The sequence below is a fragment of the Eumetopias jubatus genome, unplaced genomic scaffold (assembly GCF_037043125.1).
Source record: "Eumetopias jubatus isolate StellerSeaLion01/CBP00866 unplaced genomic scaffold, mEumJub1_p1.0 scaffold_17, whole genome shotgun sequence".
Classification (NCBI taxonomy): domain Eukaryota; kingdom Metazoa; phylum Chordata; class Mammalia; order Carnivora; family Otariidae; genus Eumetopias; species Eumetopias jubatus.
The window spans coordinates 43,424,585-43,444,128 of NW_028274823.1; the positions used below are offsets into that span (position 1 = coordinate 43,424,585).

The 19,544-nt window shown below is 54.9% G+C and overlaps 1 protein-coding gene across 1 annotated transcript; it reads left to right on the forward strand.

Annotated features, from left to right (window-relative positions):
* The first annotated feature begins 199 nt into the window (after positions 1–199).
* On the forward strand, positions 200–16,066 carry MMRN2 (multimerin 2). The gene is made up of 7 exons (XM_028098920.2): positions 200–420; positions 8,565–8,693; positions 8,787–8,893; positions 8,994–9,074; positions 9,825–9,989; positions 10,145–11,869; positions 14,847–16,066. The coding sequence occupies exons 1-7, from the start codon at positions 257–259 to the stop codon at positions 15,227–15,229; spliced, it is 2,754 nt and encodes a 917-aa protein (XP_027954721.2). The 5' UTR covers positions 200–256; the 3' UTR covers positions 15,230–16,066.
* The last annotated feature ends 3,478 nt before the right edge of the window (positions 16,067–19,544 follow it).

Sequence of the window (19,544 nt, forward strand, 5' to 3'; positions counted from 1 at the left end):
GTCCCTGACCTAAGTCCTCTTGAGGCACAGGAACCAGCCTGAGTTGTTGGCTGCCTCTGTGGGGGACGGTGGCGGGGGGGGGGGGGGCACTGGGGGAGGCCGGACGAGTCTCACCGGGTGGGCCGGCCCAGGCCACTTCCTCTCTTTGTTGTGCCTGTGCTTTCTTTTCCTTCTGAGACTTAACTTGAAGACTACGTCACCCTCACCAGCAGTTTGTGGAGTCCTTTGCTGCGGCTGAGCCTGCCCCACTGCCAAGATGATTCTGACACTGCTGCTTGGCCTCGGAGGGCCCCTGGGCTGGGGGCTGCTGGGGGCCTCGGCCCAGGGCGCAGGTAGTGGGCTCTCGGATCCACAAAATCCAAGGCCACCTGGGGTCTGGAGGGCGGAGGCTGAGGACACCGGCAGGGACCCCAGCAGACGGTAAGAAGGACCTCGACCTTGGGGGAGGTCATGTACCTGATCCAAGTCCCAGCTCAGCCAGGACAGGTCTCTCGGGACCCCAGTTACCCATCTGTGAAATGACCTACAACTATCTACCTGCTGGGCCAGCTGTGAGGCTGAATGAGGTGCCAGGTGCCAGGCTCCTTTCAAGAGGCCACCCCGAGGCAGCCCGGACTGGGCACCACAGGAGCTTCCCTGCCTGGCCCATGGCAGGGAATGGACCTGGAGGTCGGGCAGGAGCATTTCTTGCCACCAACCGCTTAGCTTGGGGTGATGAGGGGCAGTAGTTCCAGAAGTTTCCAGCTGGCCTGGCAATGGCTCCTGTTCTTCGAAGTAAGTAAACTCTTGACAGTTGAGCCTAGGTGAGGCTGGCCTGGCCTAAGTCATAGAAGACAGACACTCCTGGGGACTGGATTTTTGTCTGATTGCCCCCAGGGGACTGGCGTGGGCCCTCAGGCCGAGGGACAGGCAGTGAGCAGACAGGGTGCTCTGCTCTATTTCCAGAACAAGGAGGAGGCCATGGCGTCCAGGGAGCTCCGCTTCAGTGCCCCTCTGGAAATGGGTAGGATGGTCTTGGGACCGAACCAGGACACCATTTTCCAGCCTTGTATTTGTCCGGGCCCTGGGGCCCCCTGCCGATAAGGTGCTTGGCCTGTGGGTCCCTCCTTCGGGTCCTCCACTGTCAGAGCAGCAGGTCCTTTACTGGGTCCATCTCGGGCTAGTCACCTTGACAAGTGTTATCTCAGCGAATCCTCCCAACAGCCCGGGTTGCCGCGGAGCCCGAGGCTCAGAGAGACTAAGCAGCTGCCACAAGATCACACAGCTAAGGAGATCTAGAAACCACGATCTAAGTCTGACTTCAGAGCTCATGCTCTGGTCCCTGAGCACCCAGAGGCAGCCCCAACCCCCAGATGTGCCTAATATGTGTACCGCACCCCTGACCACACACACGCACAAACCAGACTTGGTAAGAGTGTTTATATGGTGAGGGTGAAAGGGGTCAATGTACACCCACCCACAGTCTTCCATTCGGCTCTCTGAGATTCACTGTCACGTTGGCTTACAGAATGAATCCACCTGGGACAGTTCTATACAGCTCTGACGCTTCAAGGTGAATGTGTTTGTTGGACACTTTCCCGAAAGCAGATTTGCCCATGGAGAGGAAAGAATAAGCAAGTGCACGCCGACTCTCAGTGAGGGAGGGGCTGGCCAAGTGGGGAGCCTCCCCATCTCTGCCCCGCCACCAGGCCGGCTCAGTGCTGGATGGTGCGGGTGATTCTTGGTGGGGGACTCCAGCCACCCAACTCTGATTTCAGGTCCAAGAACCAAGCCTCCTTTCCCCAAAGCCACTAGCTCCATGCCCCTTTCTTTGGGCTGCCTGCTTCTTTTTGATAAAAGAGAGGCTCAGGGTTCCAGGTGGATCAGAAGAAGGTAGGAGACATTCCTCTTTTTCCACACCCCCTTGACTATGGGGAGGGACTTGTGGGCTGCCCCATGGAGCTCACTCATCCATTCCCTGGTCGGTCCCAGTGTGTGCAGAGCATGTGCGGATGTACATAGAAGGGCGTCCCAGCCCAGGAATACCCCGGTCCCAGGGGAACCTTGGGGGGTCCCAGCAGGCCTGCTGGGTCTCCTGCCCACAACCCAGAAGCTGTGGTCCCCACAGGCCCAGCCCAGGTTGTCAAGGCCTCCGGAGGGGCTGGTGTGAAAGGAAGGAAATGCTGCTCAGCTTCCTCGGGCTGATTGCTTCCCGTGCTCTGTGAAGGGAGAGGCGGAAATTGTGCTCCAGCCTCCCTCCTGCAACAGGGGGAAGGGGAGGTGGGGCCTGGCAGCATCAGGGACAAGCCTGGTGGACCCTCAGCCCCTGGCTGCCAGAACCAGGCCTCCCAGCCTGCATTTGCCCCACCCCCACACCTGTTTCTGGCAGACCCTGGACATGGGCTCAGATTAGACTATTTCCAAGGAGAAGTTCGAATGGAACAATTTGGTGCCAGATGCCACGTCCCAGGGTGGAGGCCGGACATGGTTGGGTGCTTCCCACGGCTCTGGGACTCCCAGCAACATGTGTATTTGGACTCCGTGGGGAGGTGGCTCTTTCGATGCTCCCCGATTTTGGTGGGAGTGGAATTGAGCAGCGGCGGTTTAACAGGTGGGCTCCTCAGAGCCTGCACTAGCTCCCCCTGCAGGGCTGAGCCTGCATTGAGGACCAAGCTGAGCCCTGGGTAAGGTGCCCCATCTCCACACTGCAGTGACAAGGCAGCTCCCTCGGCTCTCTCCCTGCTGTGAGGCTCAGAGGAATGGGGACGCCACCCAGCTCCTAAGTGACAGGTCAGAGCATCCAGTGGGCTGCAAATCCCGGGTACCCGCTGTCCTGTCCCCCCAGGATGGGCGGTAGTATAGGAGAGGCTGCTCCCAGCAGTCCAGCTGGCCCTGCCTGCCGGCATCAGCTTCTCTTGGCCCACGCACAAGTAGCATCTGTGATGGGGTGCAGCTGAGCTCTGGTGGCCCAGGGGAGGCCTGCACATGGCTGGAGGTCACACAGGACGGACGGAGCCCAGGCCACGCATCACGGCCGTGGCTGCACCTCCTGCACCTGTTCCTGCCGTCAGAAGTACAGGGCCCTGGGCGCACTCGGGGAACCCCCACTCTGGACATCGAGTGGGCCTCAGGTTCCTCTGCCAAAGCCCCTTTCCAGCTCAAAGACAAAGCCCCACAAATTCTCCCCTGGAGTGGTCGTATTCAAGGCCACATTTGAGGTCTCAGAAAGCAAGAGTGCAGAGAACACGCCCTCCTTCCCCAGAAAGACGGAAGGGGCTGTCAGAGGCGGGCTCTATTGGCAGTGAAGTGTCCCAGTGGACAGTGGCAGTGTCACATCCATAATTCGGGGGGCTCCAGCTCACAGACCTCTCCCTGCTGGAAGCTGGCTCAGCCTCCCCCATAGCCCCTCTCTCTGTCCCAAGGGAGGGGCCAGAGGTGGCAATCTTCTTCACATTGCCAGGACTGGGGAGGGGGGAAGGGCCTTGCTCACAGTCACCCTGAGCCCAGGAAGGGGGACTGTAGGGGGGCGCCCAGGTTTCTGAGCTTGCATTAGAAGCTCCAAAGGGGCCAGCACTCTCCTGACTGGGGCAAAGCCTCAGGTGGGGGCCATGTCAAAGGCCCAGGGCAGCCCAAACCCGCTGGAGGATCCCTGCACTCATTTCTAGGCTGGCCCCAGGGGATGAGGGCGCAAAGGGGGTGCAGAACAATGAGAGCTTCAGGGAGCCGGGCTGGGGGCTCAGGCTCGGAGGGCCAGCATGCAGCTGCCAGGAGCTGGAGGAAACCAAAGCAAAGGTCAGGAATGTTCCCAGGGCTTCTGGGCCAGCGGCCTGTACTATGCCAAGGGGATAGGGCTGCCAAGGGTGGGGGGTGGAGGAGCGTGGGCAGGGAGAATAGTTGGAGCCCGAGGTTTGGGCAGGTCAGGAGAGAAAGTTCCTGGGCAGGAAGGGTGGGCGGCACCGCTTCCGGTTCCAGGAGCTCGAGGTGGAAAGTCCCAGTCACTGGCTGGCAGGCTGGACCAGACCCAGCTCGCCTGGGCACAGGCCTTCTGGACCCTCCACAGCAGTTCAGAGGGTGAGCAATGAACAGAACTTTGTTTTGAGTGGGTGTTTCTCAACCTCGGCACTACTGGCATTTGGAACTGGCTAATTCTTGGCCGCGGGGGTGCTGGGCTGTGCTGTGTGCATTGCGAGGTGTTCGGCAGCATTCTCGGTCTCCGCGCATTAGATGCCAGGTTCACGGCCACCCTCCCAGTGGAGGAAGTCCCTTCTCCCCACCACCCACCGCCCCCCGCCCCACTGAGAACCACCGGTTAGAGAAATGCTTTTCCCCAGACCCATGTTCCAGCATTTCCATGGGACCCAGGGTGGGGGAGGGTGGAGGCTGGAGTTTCTGGTCCTGGAACAGTCTGTGCAGGTGGCCGTCTCACCCTTGGTCCCTAAACTCTGGGCCCAGCACTGTCACAGTCGCTCTTTCCGCACTGAGTGAACATTCTTTGCCTAAAGTCAGGGCCCGCTCCATGGGCACGTGACCTGAGCCGTCACACAGGGCGTGCCCACAGAAGGGCCCCACACTTGGTTTAATCTCTATTGTTGTCCCACGTTGTCATTTTGCACTGGACACTACGAATTATGTAGTCAGTCTCGTGTAAAATATTTATTCTCTCTCCCTTTATGGAAAAACTGTGCTCACCCTCTGGGTTGGAGTCAAACCTTCTGCAAAGTTGGTTGAGACAGTCAGAAGCCCCTACCCCCACTGGTCCCCAAAGGCAATGCTTTGAACTCTTTAGGTGAATCCTTTGGCATTTACCCACATCTCTAACTAACATGTTTATATTGCTACTTCTTGGGACATAGCATTATCCGTGATTCAGCTCTCAGTCCCACTTCATACTCCAACCCCAACATGCATGCATAGGCGTGCAAGAATGTGTGCACATGCATGCGTGGTCACACACACACACGCACTGCCTATCCATCATCCTCCCATATTGTCATTTTGAGTGTTTACATTTATACGACTATGTATGCTACTCAGAGTGAAGACTTGGAAAAAACCTATGAATCCTCCCTCCCCCCGCCCCCGCCAGCCCGCACACTTCATATTTTTGGTCTTCCCTGGAATAAACAACTGTCTTTATTTTTTTGTTTCTTTGGCTTCGTTCCCTGTGTCTGTCACTACTCAATCCTAAACTCTTGGCCACTTGTCCACATCTGCTCTCCCCTTTCATCCGTGTCAGGTGTTTGACCACCTGTGTCTTCTCAGTGACATCGCTCTCAGAGCCCCAGCTGTGCTCCAGTCTGGACACTGGCCCCACACCCACTGCCCATCACTGTACTGGGCTCTCCTTCCCCCCGACTCCCTCCTGGAACGTCTGTCTCCTGAGGCCATTCCTTCCTCGTGCTTGGTTCTCTGGCCTGTGTTGGTGTAGTACCTCCGGCACAATGGTACTCTGTCCTCGGCTGTGACTTAGGATGACCCAGAGAGTTTTAAAAATGTTGATGCTCAGGCCACAATCCCAGAGACTCTTGCTTCATTGACCTGGAGTGGAGCCCAGAGGCTCTTCTTTATAAAGTGCTATACAGGGGTTTTGATGTGAAGATTTGATGGCAAGATTGTAAACCACTGTTCTAGTAGCTCCCTGAAGAGGGGTCCTGGGTGTGCAAGGTTTTGAAATCTGATTTGTTGAAAAATGTCTTTATTCTGCTCTCTACACTTTGATTGATAGTTAGGCTGAGTATAGGATTCTAAATTGGAAATATTTTCCTTCTGTATTTTTTTAAAGATTTTATTTATTTATTTATTTATTTATTTATTTATTTATTTATTTGAGCGGGGTAGGGGCAGTGTGAGCAAGGAGAGGGACAAGCAGACTCCGCACAGAACATGAAGCCCAGTGCGGGGCTTGATTTCACAACCCTGAGATCATGACTGGAACCGAAACCAAGAGTCAGACACTTAACTGACTGAGCTGCCCGGGTGCCCCCATTGCATATTTTGAAGGCAGTTCTCCACTGTGTTCTAGTTTCCAGTGTTGCTGTTGAGGGGTTCAAGGCCGTTCTAAGTGCTAATGTGTGTGTGTGTGTGTGTGTGTGTGTGTGTGTGTGTGTGTTGATTTTTCTCTCTAGAAAGAATAGAATTATTTTCATTTCCAGAGTTCTAAAATTTCACGATGATATTGAATTTTTCCATCATATTGAAAGTAACTGGTGGACCCTTTGAATCTGGAGGTTCAAGCCTTTCACTTCTGTAATATTTGACTTTTTTCATCAACGATTTCCTCATGCTCTTCTCTTTCTGGAACGCCTATTATTTGGATGCTAGATTTCCAGGATCTATTTCTCTGATCTTTCCTCTCCTGTTTTCTCTTTCTCTCTTTGCTCTTTTCTTAGGAAAATTTCTCTAACTGTACCCTCTAACATTTCTTTTAAACCTCCTTTGCGTTTCTACTGTGATATTTTTAATTTCCAAGGGTCCTTTTCATTCTCTGAATGTTCTTCCACTTTTAAAGTAGCTTCCAGTTCTTCCTTGGATGTAGTAAATTCTGTCATAGATCTGGGGCTGTTATTACAAATTCGATGGACTTCTCTTCTCTGCCCAGTGTTGGTTTTGTCCAAGTTGATTTTTTTTTTCCGATTGCTTGTTTTTGACCTCCCTCTTTTGTACTAGAGATTTTTCTCAGGAGTCATCTTGGACATCTGCCCACTTGAGAGTAGACAGACTAAGAAGCTGATTGGAAGCTGGGTGAATGGATGGAGCTTTCTGACCTCGTTTGTCATAATATGTTCTGCTGGGCTATTTCACTGGGGGAGCCCCTGATGTTATTGTTTTTTAGCTCTTTCCTCTTGAGTGGGGTCATTTTCCTGACAAGCTTTTTCAGTCTGCTACCAAGAGGGTAAAATCTGCCCACCAGGCTTTTAGGAGCCAAGTGGGAAATCAGACTGGGGGTCCTCAGCTTTCAAAACAGATATGGTCACTCAATCCCCCTCAATCCTTCCCCTGCCCTACCCCTATCCCGTGTGCCTGGTAGCCCCAGGACAGAGACCAGCTCCAGAGAGTAAGATCTCAGCCCGATGGCCCCTCCATCTCCAAGGCCCTGAACACGGCCCCCTAATATCTGACAAGTGTGGCCATTCCTCTCCATACCCACCGCCATTACCCATGGAACCTGCCAGCATCTTCCACCTAGATCCCTGACACAGCCACCTACCTATACCTTGCCCCTTCTTGTCCTTTCTGTACCCAGGAACCAGGGTGGCTCTGTCATGTCACTTCCCTGCTCAAGCCCCCCCCCCGCCCCGCCCCAAACACACACACCTTTCTGTGCTTTCAGGACATGGTCCAGCTCCTCAGCTAGCACTCAGACCTCCACAGCCTGGCTTGTCTACCTCTGCAGCTCTTCCCTGGCCCAGCCCCTGCATTTCAGCGGGCCAGAACCTCTACCACAGTCCCTGGTGGCAAATTATCACCTCCTTCTGAAAGTCCCCCCAGCTACCACCTTCCACACCATCTGAGATTGCTTGCTTTTTCCTGGGGACCCTGGAGGGAAGGTCTATTCCTCCATATTGGCGCTGAGTGCTGCTGAGCTTTAGCCCAGCACCCAGTCCCCAAGAGGTGCTGAGCTGAGTTGAGCCATGGAAGTCACTGCCGCTTGCAACTCTGGAGAGCTCCGTTCTGGGAGCTGATTACCAGGCGAAGGACCCTCTCACATATTCTACTGAGCCCTTCAAGGCTGTCACTGGACCAGTGAGCTGGGGCTGTGCCAGCCATGAGCACCCCTGCTCCTGGTCATTTGCAACCACACACACTGGTAAAGGGCAGAGATGGAGAGGCTACCCCTCAGGTGTTCAGGATGCTGAATGTGACCCCCTAAGCACCCTGTAGGACCTTGCCCAGAGAAGGGACTGCTCAGCTCAGCTGCATTCTCCCACAACTGTTTGAAAGCCCACTTCTATAATGGCCATCACGGGGAGCGGCCAGGGAGCAGGTGCCCTCCCCGCAGCCTGCTTGGTGTGAGGAAACCTGTGAGTGGTGATGGGGCAGGGCAGCAGGGTTCACTGAGCACTTGTCAGGAGCCAGGCCCTTGATACTCATCCGCACACCTGGAGGAGGGTATTATCATCTCCAGCTGAGGAATGGGGAAGGGGAGCTCCGTAAGTGCCTCCCTCAAGGTCACACAGACGGAGTGTGAAGGGTTTGAACCCAGGATCCTCCAGCCCCAGCAGCACTATGCTGCCTCCCTGGCACCAAGAGAAACAGGGAGAGGCCCTCCTGGCTCCATGGGTCATTTTGCTGTGTGATTTCAGGGCTGCTCTCCAGCCTCTCTGTGCTGGCCCCTGCTCGAGGGCCTTCCTGGAAGGCGGTAGAGTAGATGCCCTCGCAGGAGGGTTTGTGGAGCTTTTGTCCTGGAGTCGAGGGATGAATAATGCAGAGTGCTCCCCTCTCAAGCTAATGGATTCTAGAATCCTGGGCATGGGGTGGGGCCGGAAGGCAGGGGTGGTGCACTGGCTCCACTGTTGACCTCTAGGAAGGGTCCTGTGGGACCTGGGCGTGGCTCGGCAGCCCTCTCCTCTGGCTTGTTTTTCCAGTAACTGGTGCCCTTACCAGAAATCCAGGCTGGTCACCTTTGTAGCTGCTTGCAAAACGGAGAAATTCCTCGTCCACTCACAGCAGCCATGTCCACAGGGGACTCCGGACTGCCAGAAAGTCAAAGTCATGTGAGTGGGGGCAGGATGGGGCAGGGCGGGCCATCCATCCAAGGCCCATGCTGGCTCACCCTGGAGTCACTGAACTGGCCCCTCTTTCCCCAGGTATCGCATGGCACACAAGCCACTGTACCAGGTCAAGCAGAAGGTGCTGGCCTCCGTGGCCTGGAGGTGCTGCCCCGGCTATGCAGGCCCTGACTGCCAGCACCACGGTAGGGCTCCCCGGGGCTCCCTCCCCTCCAACCTCTGACCCCAGAGGTCAGGCAGTTCCTCTGACCCGTGGGGTCACTATCTGTTGCCTCCTCTCCACAGATCCCACGGCAGTCCCTGAGCCTGAAGATCTAGGTGATGGCCTCCAGGAGCCTTGGGATGGGCCAGTCGGCTTTGAACCTGGTATGCTGCTTCCCTAGAAGGTGCAGGAAGGGCAGGCAGGCAGAAAGAACACATGTGCCCAGGCCCTTTCTCTTCTGATAGGGTGGTGCCATTTCAGGAAAACTCTGTGCCCAGAATCAGCAGGGGCCCTTCCATGGCTCTGTATCAGCCTACCCCCACACCAAGGAGGCCAGAGTCACAGGGCCCTCTGTTACTACCTGCTGGCTAAGCACCACACCCTTTTCCTTGACTCCATTTTCTGAGAAGGACAGCTTCATCTGGCACCTTCCCTGACCCTTGAATGGCACAAGATCCCATGGCCTGGAAGAAACTTTCCCACATGTGTCCTACCGAGGCCGGGAAGTCATACTATCCTTGGTCTAGAGTCAGCACAGAACCACTAAGAGGCACCATTTGTGAGGCCTTTCAAGGCTGGGCCACGTTCGGGATGGCAGATGAGTTTCATCATGTGGTGAACTTATCTTTTGACAACGGCTGCCTCAAATGATGTTGAGAGGCCATGTCCACACAGCTGAGGAGGAAAGTGCGCCGTGATTGATTAGTCATGTCTGCTATGGGTGCTGGGATGAGGGGGAGGGCTCATGGGCATGCATTTCCCCTTCTGGAGCTAAAGGCTGCTAGACTCGGAGGACATCAGCACATACCTCCCTGATATTTCCATCTGAACCTGGAAATTTCCTTCTCTGTACCTCCTGATCTGCCCAGGCCTGGGGAGTTAGACCTCCACACTTCTCTCTCATGTGTCTTCAGGCCACCCGGCAGCTGAGCTCAGCAACATCATGGAGCAGCAGGAACGCTTGCTCGGAGATCTCCAGAATGACATTCACCAGGTGGCAGATGGCCTCCCGGGCCAGTGGAAGGCCCTGGCAAGCAATCTCACAGCTGCCACGATCGAGGCAAATCAGACAGAGCCTGGTGAGTGTCAGGCTCCAGGGGCTGAGGCAGAGCCTGCTCATACCCGAGGGGACGAGAGGAAGGCCCAAATCTCAGAGGATCCCCCCGCCCAGTCCTTGCCCGGGGAGGGGTGTCTGCTCCTGCAGGGCTTGTGTAAAAGCATGTCTCTGTTGCAGAGGCGCCTGGCAGATCCTTGGAGCAAGTGCTACTGCCCCACGTGGACGCCTTCCTACAGGTGCATTTCAGCCCCATTTGGAGGAGCCTCAACCAAAGCCTGCACAGCCTCTCCCAAGCCATAAGAAACCTGTCTCTTGATGTGGAGGCCAACGAACAGGCCATCAAGGGGGTCCAGGAGAGCTCAGTGGCCAGGGCTGACTTCCAGGAGCTTGGGGCCAAATTTGAGAGCAAGGTCCAGGAGAACGCCCAGAGGGTCGGGCAGCTGAGGCAGGACTTGGAGGAACGCATGCACGCCCAGCACCTCTCCCTGCAGCAGTCGCTCTCCGAGGTCGAGGCGGACGTGGATGCCAAGTTGAAGAGGTTCGTTAAGGCCCAGGAGCCCGTCGGGGCCAACGGCAGCCTGGTCCCAGCCGCGGCAGGGGCCGGGGCCAGGCCGGAGCCGGAGAGCCTGCAGGCCAGGCTGGGCCAGCTGCAGAGGAACCTGTCGGCGCTGCACACGGCCGCCGGCCGCAGGGAAGAGGAGTTACAGAGCACCCTGGCGGACATGAGGGCCACCCTGGCGCAGCACGTGGATGAGATCAAGGAGCTGTATTCGGAGTCCGATGAGACCTTCGATCAGATCAGCAAGGTGGAGCGGCAGCTGGAGGAGCTGCAGGTGAACCACACGGCGCTGCGTGAGCTGCGCGTCATCCTGATGGAGAAGTCGCTGATCATGGAGGAGAACAAGGAGGAGATGGAGCGGCAGCTCCTGGAGCTCAACCTCACCCTCCAGCACCTGCAGGGGGGCCACGCCGACCTCATCAAGTACGTCAAGGACTGCAACTGCCAGAAGCTCTACTTCGACCTGGACGTCATCCGCGAGGGCCAGAGGGACACCACGCGCGCCCTGGAGGAGGCGCAGGTGAGCCTGGACGAGCGGCACCAGCGCGACGGCTCGTCCCTGCAGGCCCTGAGCGGCACGGTGGCGGCGCTGTCGCGGGCGGTGGACGCGCAGCGGGCGGAGGGCGAGCGGGCGCGGGCCGACGGGGCGCGGCTGCGGAGCCAGCTGCGGGCGCTGGACAGCGAGGCGAGCGCGCTGCGGGCGGCGCACGGGGAGATGCGGGCCGAGGTGGGCCAGCTGCACAGTTACTTCACGGCCCTGCTGGACGACGCGCTGCGGCACGAGGCCGTGCTGGCCGCCCTTTTCGGGGAGGAGGTGATGGAGCAGATGGCGGAGGAGGCGACCGACCCGCTGCCCCTGCGCTACGAGCAGATCCGCGCCGGCCTGCGGGACGCCGCCAGCGGGCTGCGGGAGCAGGCGCTCGCCTGGGACGCGCTGGCCGCGCGGGTGGCGGCTCTGGAGCGGGCGGCGGGGGCTGGCGGGCCCACCCCGGCCGGGCTGGCGCAGGAGCTGGAGCGCCTGGACGCCGACCTCCGGCGGGTGGGCCGGTGCTGCGAGGCTTCGGGGGCCTCCCCCCTCAACCGCTCCCTCGAGGGCCTCCAGGAGGCACTGGCCGCCACCGAGCGCGACTTGGAGCAGCACCAGCGCCTCTTCCACAGCCTCTTCGGAAACTTCCAAGGGCTTGTGGCTGCCAACGTCAGCCTGGACCTGGGGAAGCTGCAGACCATGCTGAACAGGAAAGGGAAGAAGCAGAAGGGTCTGGAAGCTCCCCGGAGGAGGGACAGGAAGCAAGCAGAGACTTGGGCGGATAAGCCTGTACAAGGGCCGGTGCTCTGGGAGGCAGGTGAGTTCCGGAGCTGCGGGAGGCGGGGTGGGCCTGGGGGGACAGGGCTGTCTGCTGGCAGCTCTTCCGCCTCTAAGAAAGCGAGGTGAAAGAGAATGGGGAGATGGAGGGTCAGGACGACTCAGAACCGGCTTTGCCCTGATCCCCCTTTCATGCAGGGCCAGAGGCCTCTTATGGTACCTGAAGTATAAGCAGGTAGAAGTCACAAGAGCCAAATGTCAGTGAGCGGGCAGAGGCCCACCATGGAATGTTTGAGGCTCCTAGATATACGGCTGGCCACTGCCACTGCACCTGTAGAGCGGGCGGGGAAAGCCTCCCTTTCCTGCCAGCCTCAGCACCCCCATCGCAGCTCTTCCTGTCCTCCCGACTTCACCCTGTGCATCTTTAATCAGCTCCCCTGCATATAAATACGTGAACGGGGGCTGGTGTGGCCTACCATGGGCAGTACCCCGCAAGAGGGGAATCCAGGGGAAGGCCTTGGGCCCTGAAGGGAGCTCGTTGTGCTGCCATAGTTGGCCCATCTCGCGGCTCTGCACCAGGTCTCCTTTCTCGGCCTTTGCTATGTTGAGTCATCATAAAGCCCAACGGCAGTCGTCACTGCTGTCCTCCCTGCAGCTCAGTAAGGGGAACTGTCCCGTTCACACAGGTAGCAAGTGGCACAGGGAGCCCTGAACCCTGTCCAAGCTGTCTCTAGGGTGCTAGCTCTTCCCCCGTAAGCAGGGGCCCTGGGCCTGGGCAGCCGGCTTGGAGCCTGGCCCGCCCCTCCCTGAGTGTGTCCCTGGGAAAGGGACCCCTAGACTTCGTGCCCCAGGTGATTCTCCCCTGCCAGAGAGGCTGGCCTCGGGGCTATGGCCACCTCCTCATCCAGACACAGGACCAGGTACAAGGCCGCCATCTGGGCTGTCTATACCCCGGTGTAGCCTGGCATGTGGGAAGTCTGAGGCCCGGCTGAGGATGCCACCCCAAGCTCTCCCTGCTCCTGCCGACTCTCCAACCCGGCCCTGGAGGCCTGGGGGCCTGGGGGCGGTGGACAGAGCACAGTCTCTAGCACCACTTACTCATCTCAGTTTCTTCCTCTGTAAAATGGGAGAATCGCTACCTACATCGAAGACTTGTTGTGAAGACTAGCAGGTACATTTACTGAATACCTGACATAAGGGCTAACATTTAGTAGAAACCAGTCAGCGTTTCCCCGTTTCCCCAGCATTTTCAGGGACAAGGCTCTGTCTGCCTGCACTAATTCATCCAGCATTTTTCTCCTGCGTGTGGTACAAGGCCTCAATTGCCTGAGGGTTTAGGTGTCTGAGTTTACCACTGCAATAGTTTATTTCAAAAAATGTTTTTCCTTAAAAATAAAAATTCCCGCTTATTTGTCTTGTAGAAAGACCACAAGTCTTGAATTTGTGCCCTGCAGGGAAGGCCACTCTCAGTTTACCTGCTAGCGAAATCAGAGAAGCACAACACTTGAGCCTTCTGAGGGGCAGGTTGGGCCCAGGGGCCGGTCGGGGTCGGCCTGGAAGGCGGGACTGAGCGGCCGGCAGGCTGGCTGCAACGGGTGCAGAGAGAGCCAAGTACCGGCAGAGGGCGCGCTGGGCGGGCATCCCTTGGGCTGGGCGAGCGCCCCACCTCCTGGCTGCTGGGGGAACTGCAGAGCCAGCCGCGGGCCGTTGACGGGACACAACTTTAACTACAAATGGGAAAGTTATTCCAAACTCTCCAATTCTCAGAAAATCTTCCAGAACTAAAGAAGCGCAAAATTTTGACATTCACAAGACTATTGCTGGACCGGGAGCCAAAGAGCTGGGGCTGTAGGTGGGATTAAGGCACTAACCACGATGCAAATTTCCCCTCCTTTAGGCCTCGCTTGGTTTTATCCCCTAAGAAGAAACAGGGAGTTTGGTCTCAACCAGGAGACACAGAGAGAGAGATACAGAGAGACACACAGAGAGTTGAGGGAGCCCATGGGGAACATGACCTCGTCGGTGCCAGGGCCAGTTTCATGGCCAGAACCCCCTGGGACTCACCCTTCCCGTTTCCTGGCTCTGTCCCCCGCCCCGCCTGAGAGTCATGGCCAGGTAGCTGCGTTGGCTTCTTCCTCACTGTACACTCGCCCTCTACACGGAGCGGCTCCCTCTGGCTGCACACCTGCACCTGTGTTCTCTTCATCTTGCTTGTCCTCCCATGGCTGGCTAAAATGCTTTTTTACGTGGGAAGAGCCCTGGAAATCAGGAGATCCAAGGACAGCTCCCAGTGTGGTAATTTATTATCTGTGTCTTCCGGAGCTGGCTTTCCCTTTCTGGGCCCATTTCCCCATCAGTAACCCTAGGGCTCTGTGCAAGTTTGAAAACATTAAGATGACCCGCTTGAAGAGTTTTCTTGTCCGGTCCCACTCGCTCTTCTCTCTCCAAGGTCCCATGCCAGACATCCAGTAGGAAGGATCCTGCAGTGTTCTTTCTTTCACCAGTGTTAGCATTATTACCTGGAGGATAGGGAGTATTTTCTTTCTTGCCCTTGGGTATCTCAAGATCCCCAGGAGGTGGCAGTCGTGTGGGAGTCAGAGACCCGGGGGCCTGCCCCGTCTTGCCCTTGGCAAGCCACGCAGCTTTGGACAACCAGTTAAGCACTCAAGACTCAAGGTTTCCTTGGCGGCAGGGGGGTGGGGGTGGGGGTGGGGGTGGGGAGGGTACTTACCTCTCAGGATGTTGGAAGGAAAGGGGAACAAATGAAAAAGGGCTTTTTAAAAATGTACACTCGTGGAGACAACCGACTCGTATTTTCCTTCCTCTCAATTAGTGACCCAGTGAGTGTTGGCCGGTTGGCTACCACTCTCTGAGGCCACTATTGGGAACACCTGGGTTATCTAGAAATAGTGACCTATTCCTACCGTTAATAAGGTGAGAAGGGCAGGTCTCAGGGTTTGGTTTCCCACCAGGGGGAGTGAGAGACAGTCACTGAGCACGTTCCTCCTGCATTCCAGGCACCCCTGTGGCCTTCTATGCCGGCTTTTCAGAAGGCACAGCTGCGCTGCAGACGGTCAAGTTCAATGCCACTTACATCAACATTGGCAGCAGCTACTTCCCTGAACATGGCTACTTCCGAGCCCCGGAGCGTGGCGTCTATCTTTTTGCAGTGAGCGTTGAATTTGGCCCAGGGTCAGGCGCCGGGCAGCTGGTGTTTGGAGGTCACCATCAAACACCTGTCAGTTCCACCGAGGAGGGGAGGGGTAGCATGGCCACGACCTTCGCTATGGCCGAGCTGCAGAAAGGCGAGAGGGTGTGGTTTGAGTTAACCCAGGGATCAGTCATCAAGAGAAACCCACCAGGCACTGCATTCGGGGGATTCCTGATGTTCAAGACCTGAACGCCGGGCACAACCCTGACCAGACGTCGTGGACTCACCCAGCTCTCCTTGGCCTGGAGCTCTGGCCAGGGTTGGTCTGGAGACAACTAGACAATTGGTCTAGTTCTTCCTGGAAAACTTCTGCAAAGACGATGCGGTATTTGGGGCCTTCCTCTAGATGCACTGGGTTTGGCTATTTCTTAATGACGAGAAGAACTGGAAGGCTTCTGTCTGGGCAGAACCTGACCCGGGGAAGTGTGAACCTTAGCTTGGCGTGCCGTCTGAGGCAGGATGGCATTGTGGGCTTCAGCTCTTTGCCACACCCTGGGTCCTGCAGCTTCTTTGGTGTGTTGCTCCTCCTGTGGTTGGAAACTTTAGAACTTTCTCCCACTTCTTCTCCCTAATCTTATGCTAGAAAATCATTCCTCCCCTGAAGGACTATGTTTAAAATGGAGGTGACATCTTGGACAATGTTGGAAACCAGTCTCTACCCACTGCAGGGCAGTAGGAGAAAACCGACCTGTTTGGCTTCTATTAGAAATGGGGACAAAGGCCTCGTTGAGTTAACCAAAGGAAACAAAATTCTCTTTCCCTCAGGTTCGGTCCTTCCTTGAATTTATCTGTAATCTTAATTCCACTTCTTTTTCTCCTTGCCTCCTGATAAAGGCCAAGACATGCCAAAACATGAACTAAAATGTGTACAGCCTTCACCCTTTTTACTTCCTCCACTCGCTGATGACCATCCTCATTCTCATGAGCATCTCTAACCAGTAAGGAGGCTGAGGGAGGAAAGGAAGGACGATTGTCAAAATCTCCTTCGGTAATGATCAGCTCTGGAATAAAGCAATGCCCTTCAAATCTCGGCCTGGTTTATTTATGGAGAGCGAAAAGAGTCGGTAAAGGAGGTAGAAATATGGGACAAAATGAAATGATTTGGGATAAATGTGACTCTCACGATTCCAGGCTGTATTTGACTTCACAGTTCCAGTAACTTCTACATGACACGTGCCTCCACAGCAGGCAGCGGTGAGAATACTTGGTCAGACAGAAACACTTCGGAGTTGCAACTGTTCCCGCAATATCGGGGTAGGGTTTTCAAAACATTACAGTCCCTGGAGCAAACAGGCTTGCGAGAGCAGCCGTCTGGTTGTTAGGACGTGTTTGTGTTGTGGTAGCCAGGTATCCCGTGTGTGTTGAACATACTCTTCTGCGTAACAAAACTGGATTGGACTGGGCAGTGAAAAAGGACAGGAGTTGGTCGTCAGGGCTCACAAGGGTCTCAGCCCTTCTCCTTGTTTCCTAAGGGTCATTAATTCAAACAGTTGTCCCCCAGAACTTATTTCCCACTAAGCTTTGTGTGCTCGATATACTAAAACATCAGCGTTAAAAGGAAGAGTGTGCCAGACCGCTCTGGCGCTGACAGTAAATCACCACCTCTTGAACTTTTTCCATCTGTGGTATGAGGCAGTTGGTCTCATAGCTTTCATTAAGTATCTTGGTGTTTTATTATCTTGACCACAGGGTTGACTCTGGCCTTCCTGCCCTTCCCCCCGGCCAGGGCCTCTTGCCGGCTGCAGCTCTCAGCTGCCGAGATTAATGGCAACCCAAGGCACGATGTACTGGGGCCGTTCTTGACCGAAGGTTGGAGAGCAGGTAGCCCGTCGCCCTGGCTGCCAGAAAGACCTTGCCATGTCTTCCTTCTGCTCCATCTTGCTCTTACTGGTCAAGCTGTACCGATGACTAAGTGGAGATCTGAGGGTGGTGTGGTCTTACCATCTAAGATTTTCGCTTGGAATGGCTTGCACATAATAAGCAGAGTGAATTGATCTCCATAAGGGGCACCTGCGCCCTGCTGCTCACATGGCCACCGCTTTTTTTTTTTTTAAGATTTTATTTATTTATTTGACAGAGAGAGACAGTGAGAGCAGGAACACAAGCAGGGGGAGTGGGAGAGGGAGAAGCAGGCTTCCCGCTGAGCAGGGAGCCCGATGCGGGACTCGATCCCAGGACCCTGGGATCATGACCCGAGCCGAAGGCAGGCGCCTAACTGAGCCACCCAGGCGCCCATGGCCACTGCTCTTAACAGGGTTATGAATGCAAGCACAACTGGTAAACTTGGCCAGCAGCGTGGACGAGTCGCTCCAGAAGTTTCTGGGATGAGAACTAGAGAAACAGTGGTTCTTTTAAATAGGATGCTTTCCATTCAACAAAACCAACTTCACAAAACCTTAATATCCAGTTTAAGTGCAAATTTCCTGTTTAAACACTTCTATAATGAGGACACCAGATTAACAAGAATTCTAAAGTTCACTTGACAGGTTTATCTCCACTAAGGCATCTAATATCTCTGGGTGCAGACTCTGCCAGTGCTCCCTGAATAGACCCCCGGTTACCCAGGCCAATGTTAGGACACCCTTCACTTGTGGCATCCAGAACAAGGCAATGGACTGAGCACAGAGTGGTATCATACCTCCCCAGATCTGATGGAGAAACGGATTCAAAAATAATACTGAAAAACAAAGGGTACCATAAGCCGATCAGAAAATTTTCATAATTTCTGCAAAATGGGAAGTAGAAGGGATCAACTAACTATAAAATGAAATAGCAACAGGAAACCATAACCCAAAACATTTGAGACTGTTGGAGATGGGAGCGATTTCAGGGGAACGCCAAGCTCAAACTCAGCCGCTAACATGCTTGGGGGGAGTGAGTGGAGGAGGAGCAGCCGAGCGGCAGCCCTAGCGGGTCCTGGCTGTCACCTGCCCCTGCTAAGTGGCTAGCAGCGGTGGCCTGTGCCCAGAGTCGGGCAGGACAGGTCCATCCTGGGCCCCCAGCTGCAGGCGGCTACGGACTCTCTTGGAGGCAGGAAGCTCCCAGACGACATGGACAACCTAACCGACGTCAGGGCCCGCGGCTGTCAGTCCAGAGGTGTGTCCCCACACACAACATAATGCCAAAGTATCACCTGACCTCTGCTTTTATTTCAGAAACAATTTGTAGTTTAGGAACATTGTGGAGAGGATATGCATGGTCTGTAAACAATGTTTCTGAAAGCTCTCCTTTCCTCTCATGCTCTGCCACTCTGCTGGTATCCCAGGACATTTGTCTCGAAAACATCCAGAGCTCCAGTCCAGCTCTAGCCTGAGCAGGATTGCTCCATCCTCCTCTGTCAAGAAAGCTCCCCCAGACCTGGCCTAACAATGACAAAACTTGCTGAGGTGGCGGGGGTGGGGGAGGGGGAGGTAAATACGTGGAGTGGGAAAAGCCTGAATCCTAGGCAAGAAGAAAGGAGCACTGCTTAATTGTTCCTCTAAGAAACTGCTGTTGCCCCATCACTTCTTGATAAAAACAGGAAGCCGAGGAACACAGAACTGAGGGGAGCAGGGGTTCACCAAATACAAAGGTGAGCAACTATGCCAAAGTGCCAAACATTTGTGGAAAACTAGTGTCATGAAGAAGAGGATCCAAAACTCAAAAAACTGAACATTTTGGAATATACACATCTCTAGAAACAATACAGGAAACTGGAAATCTTACTTGCCACTTAGGTCCTGGCCTCTAAATACCATCCTTCCTGAGGGAATCAGAGAGCCTTGGAGAAATGGCTGACTCCATGGCTGGGGCAGGGAAACTACCAGATGCCCTTGGAACATCTTTTAAGTGCCAAAAAGTAAGAAGTGCTCAAGAAAAGATGAGCACGTGGAAAAAGGACTCAAGAGCCAACTTGATGAGCTTCCAGTGGCCAAGTCTGGATCAATTTGAGCATCAGAACAAATAATGACCTAATAGACTCTAACTCATTGCATAGAATAAGAATCCATGAGTTCCTACTGATAACAAAAAAATAAACAAGAGAAGACAGACCTCTCCCTTACAGAATGCCAATTAATAAATGTAGATGTAATAATGCAAGTAGAAAATCACTACTTTGTAAGCACTGATTCACATTAGAATTACCAATGGCTAGAACACAGTCTCAAATTATGTCCATAACATAGTAATTACAAAGGGTGTACCACCACTTTACAGTAAAGAAACGTTTCACCTTGAACAAGGGATTGACAGTGATTAATAATGGGACATCATTAATAATGAGACATGCGCCATGGCGTCCCAATGGGATGCCCTGAGGACACAGGTATGTCCACAGAAACTCTGGCCTTTCACTCTAGAAAATGTATCACAAAAAAAAAACAGAAACTGGAGAACTGTTTCAGATTAAAGAATGAGACATGACAACTAAATGCAATGCAAGATCCCTGACAGACTCTGGACATGGGAAATGTGCTCTCAACGACTTTATTAGAACTGGGAAAGGTCTGCAGAGTATGGTATT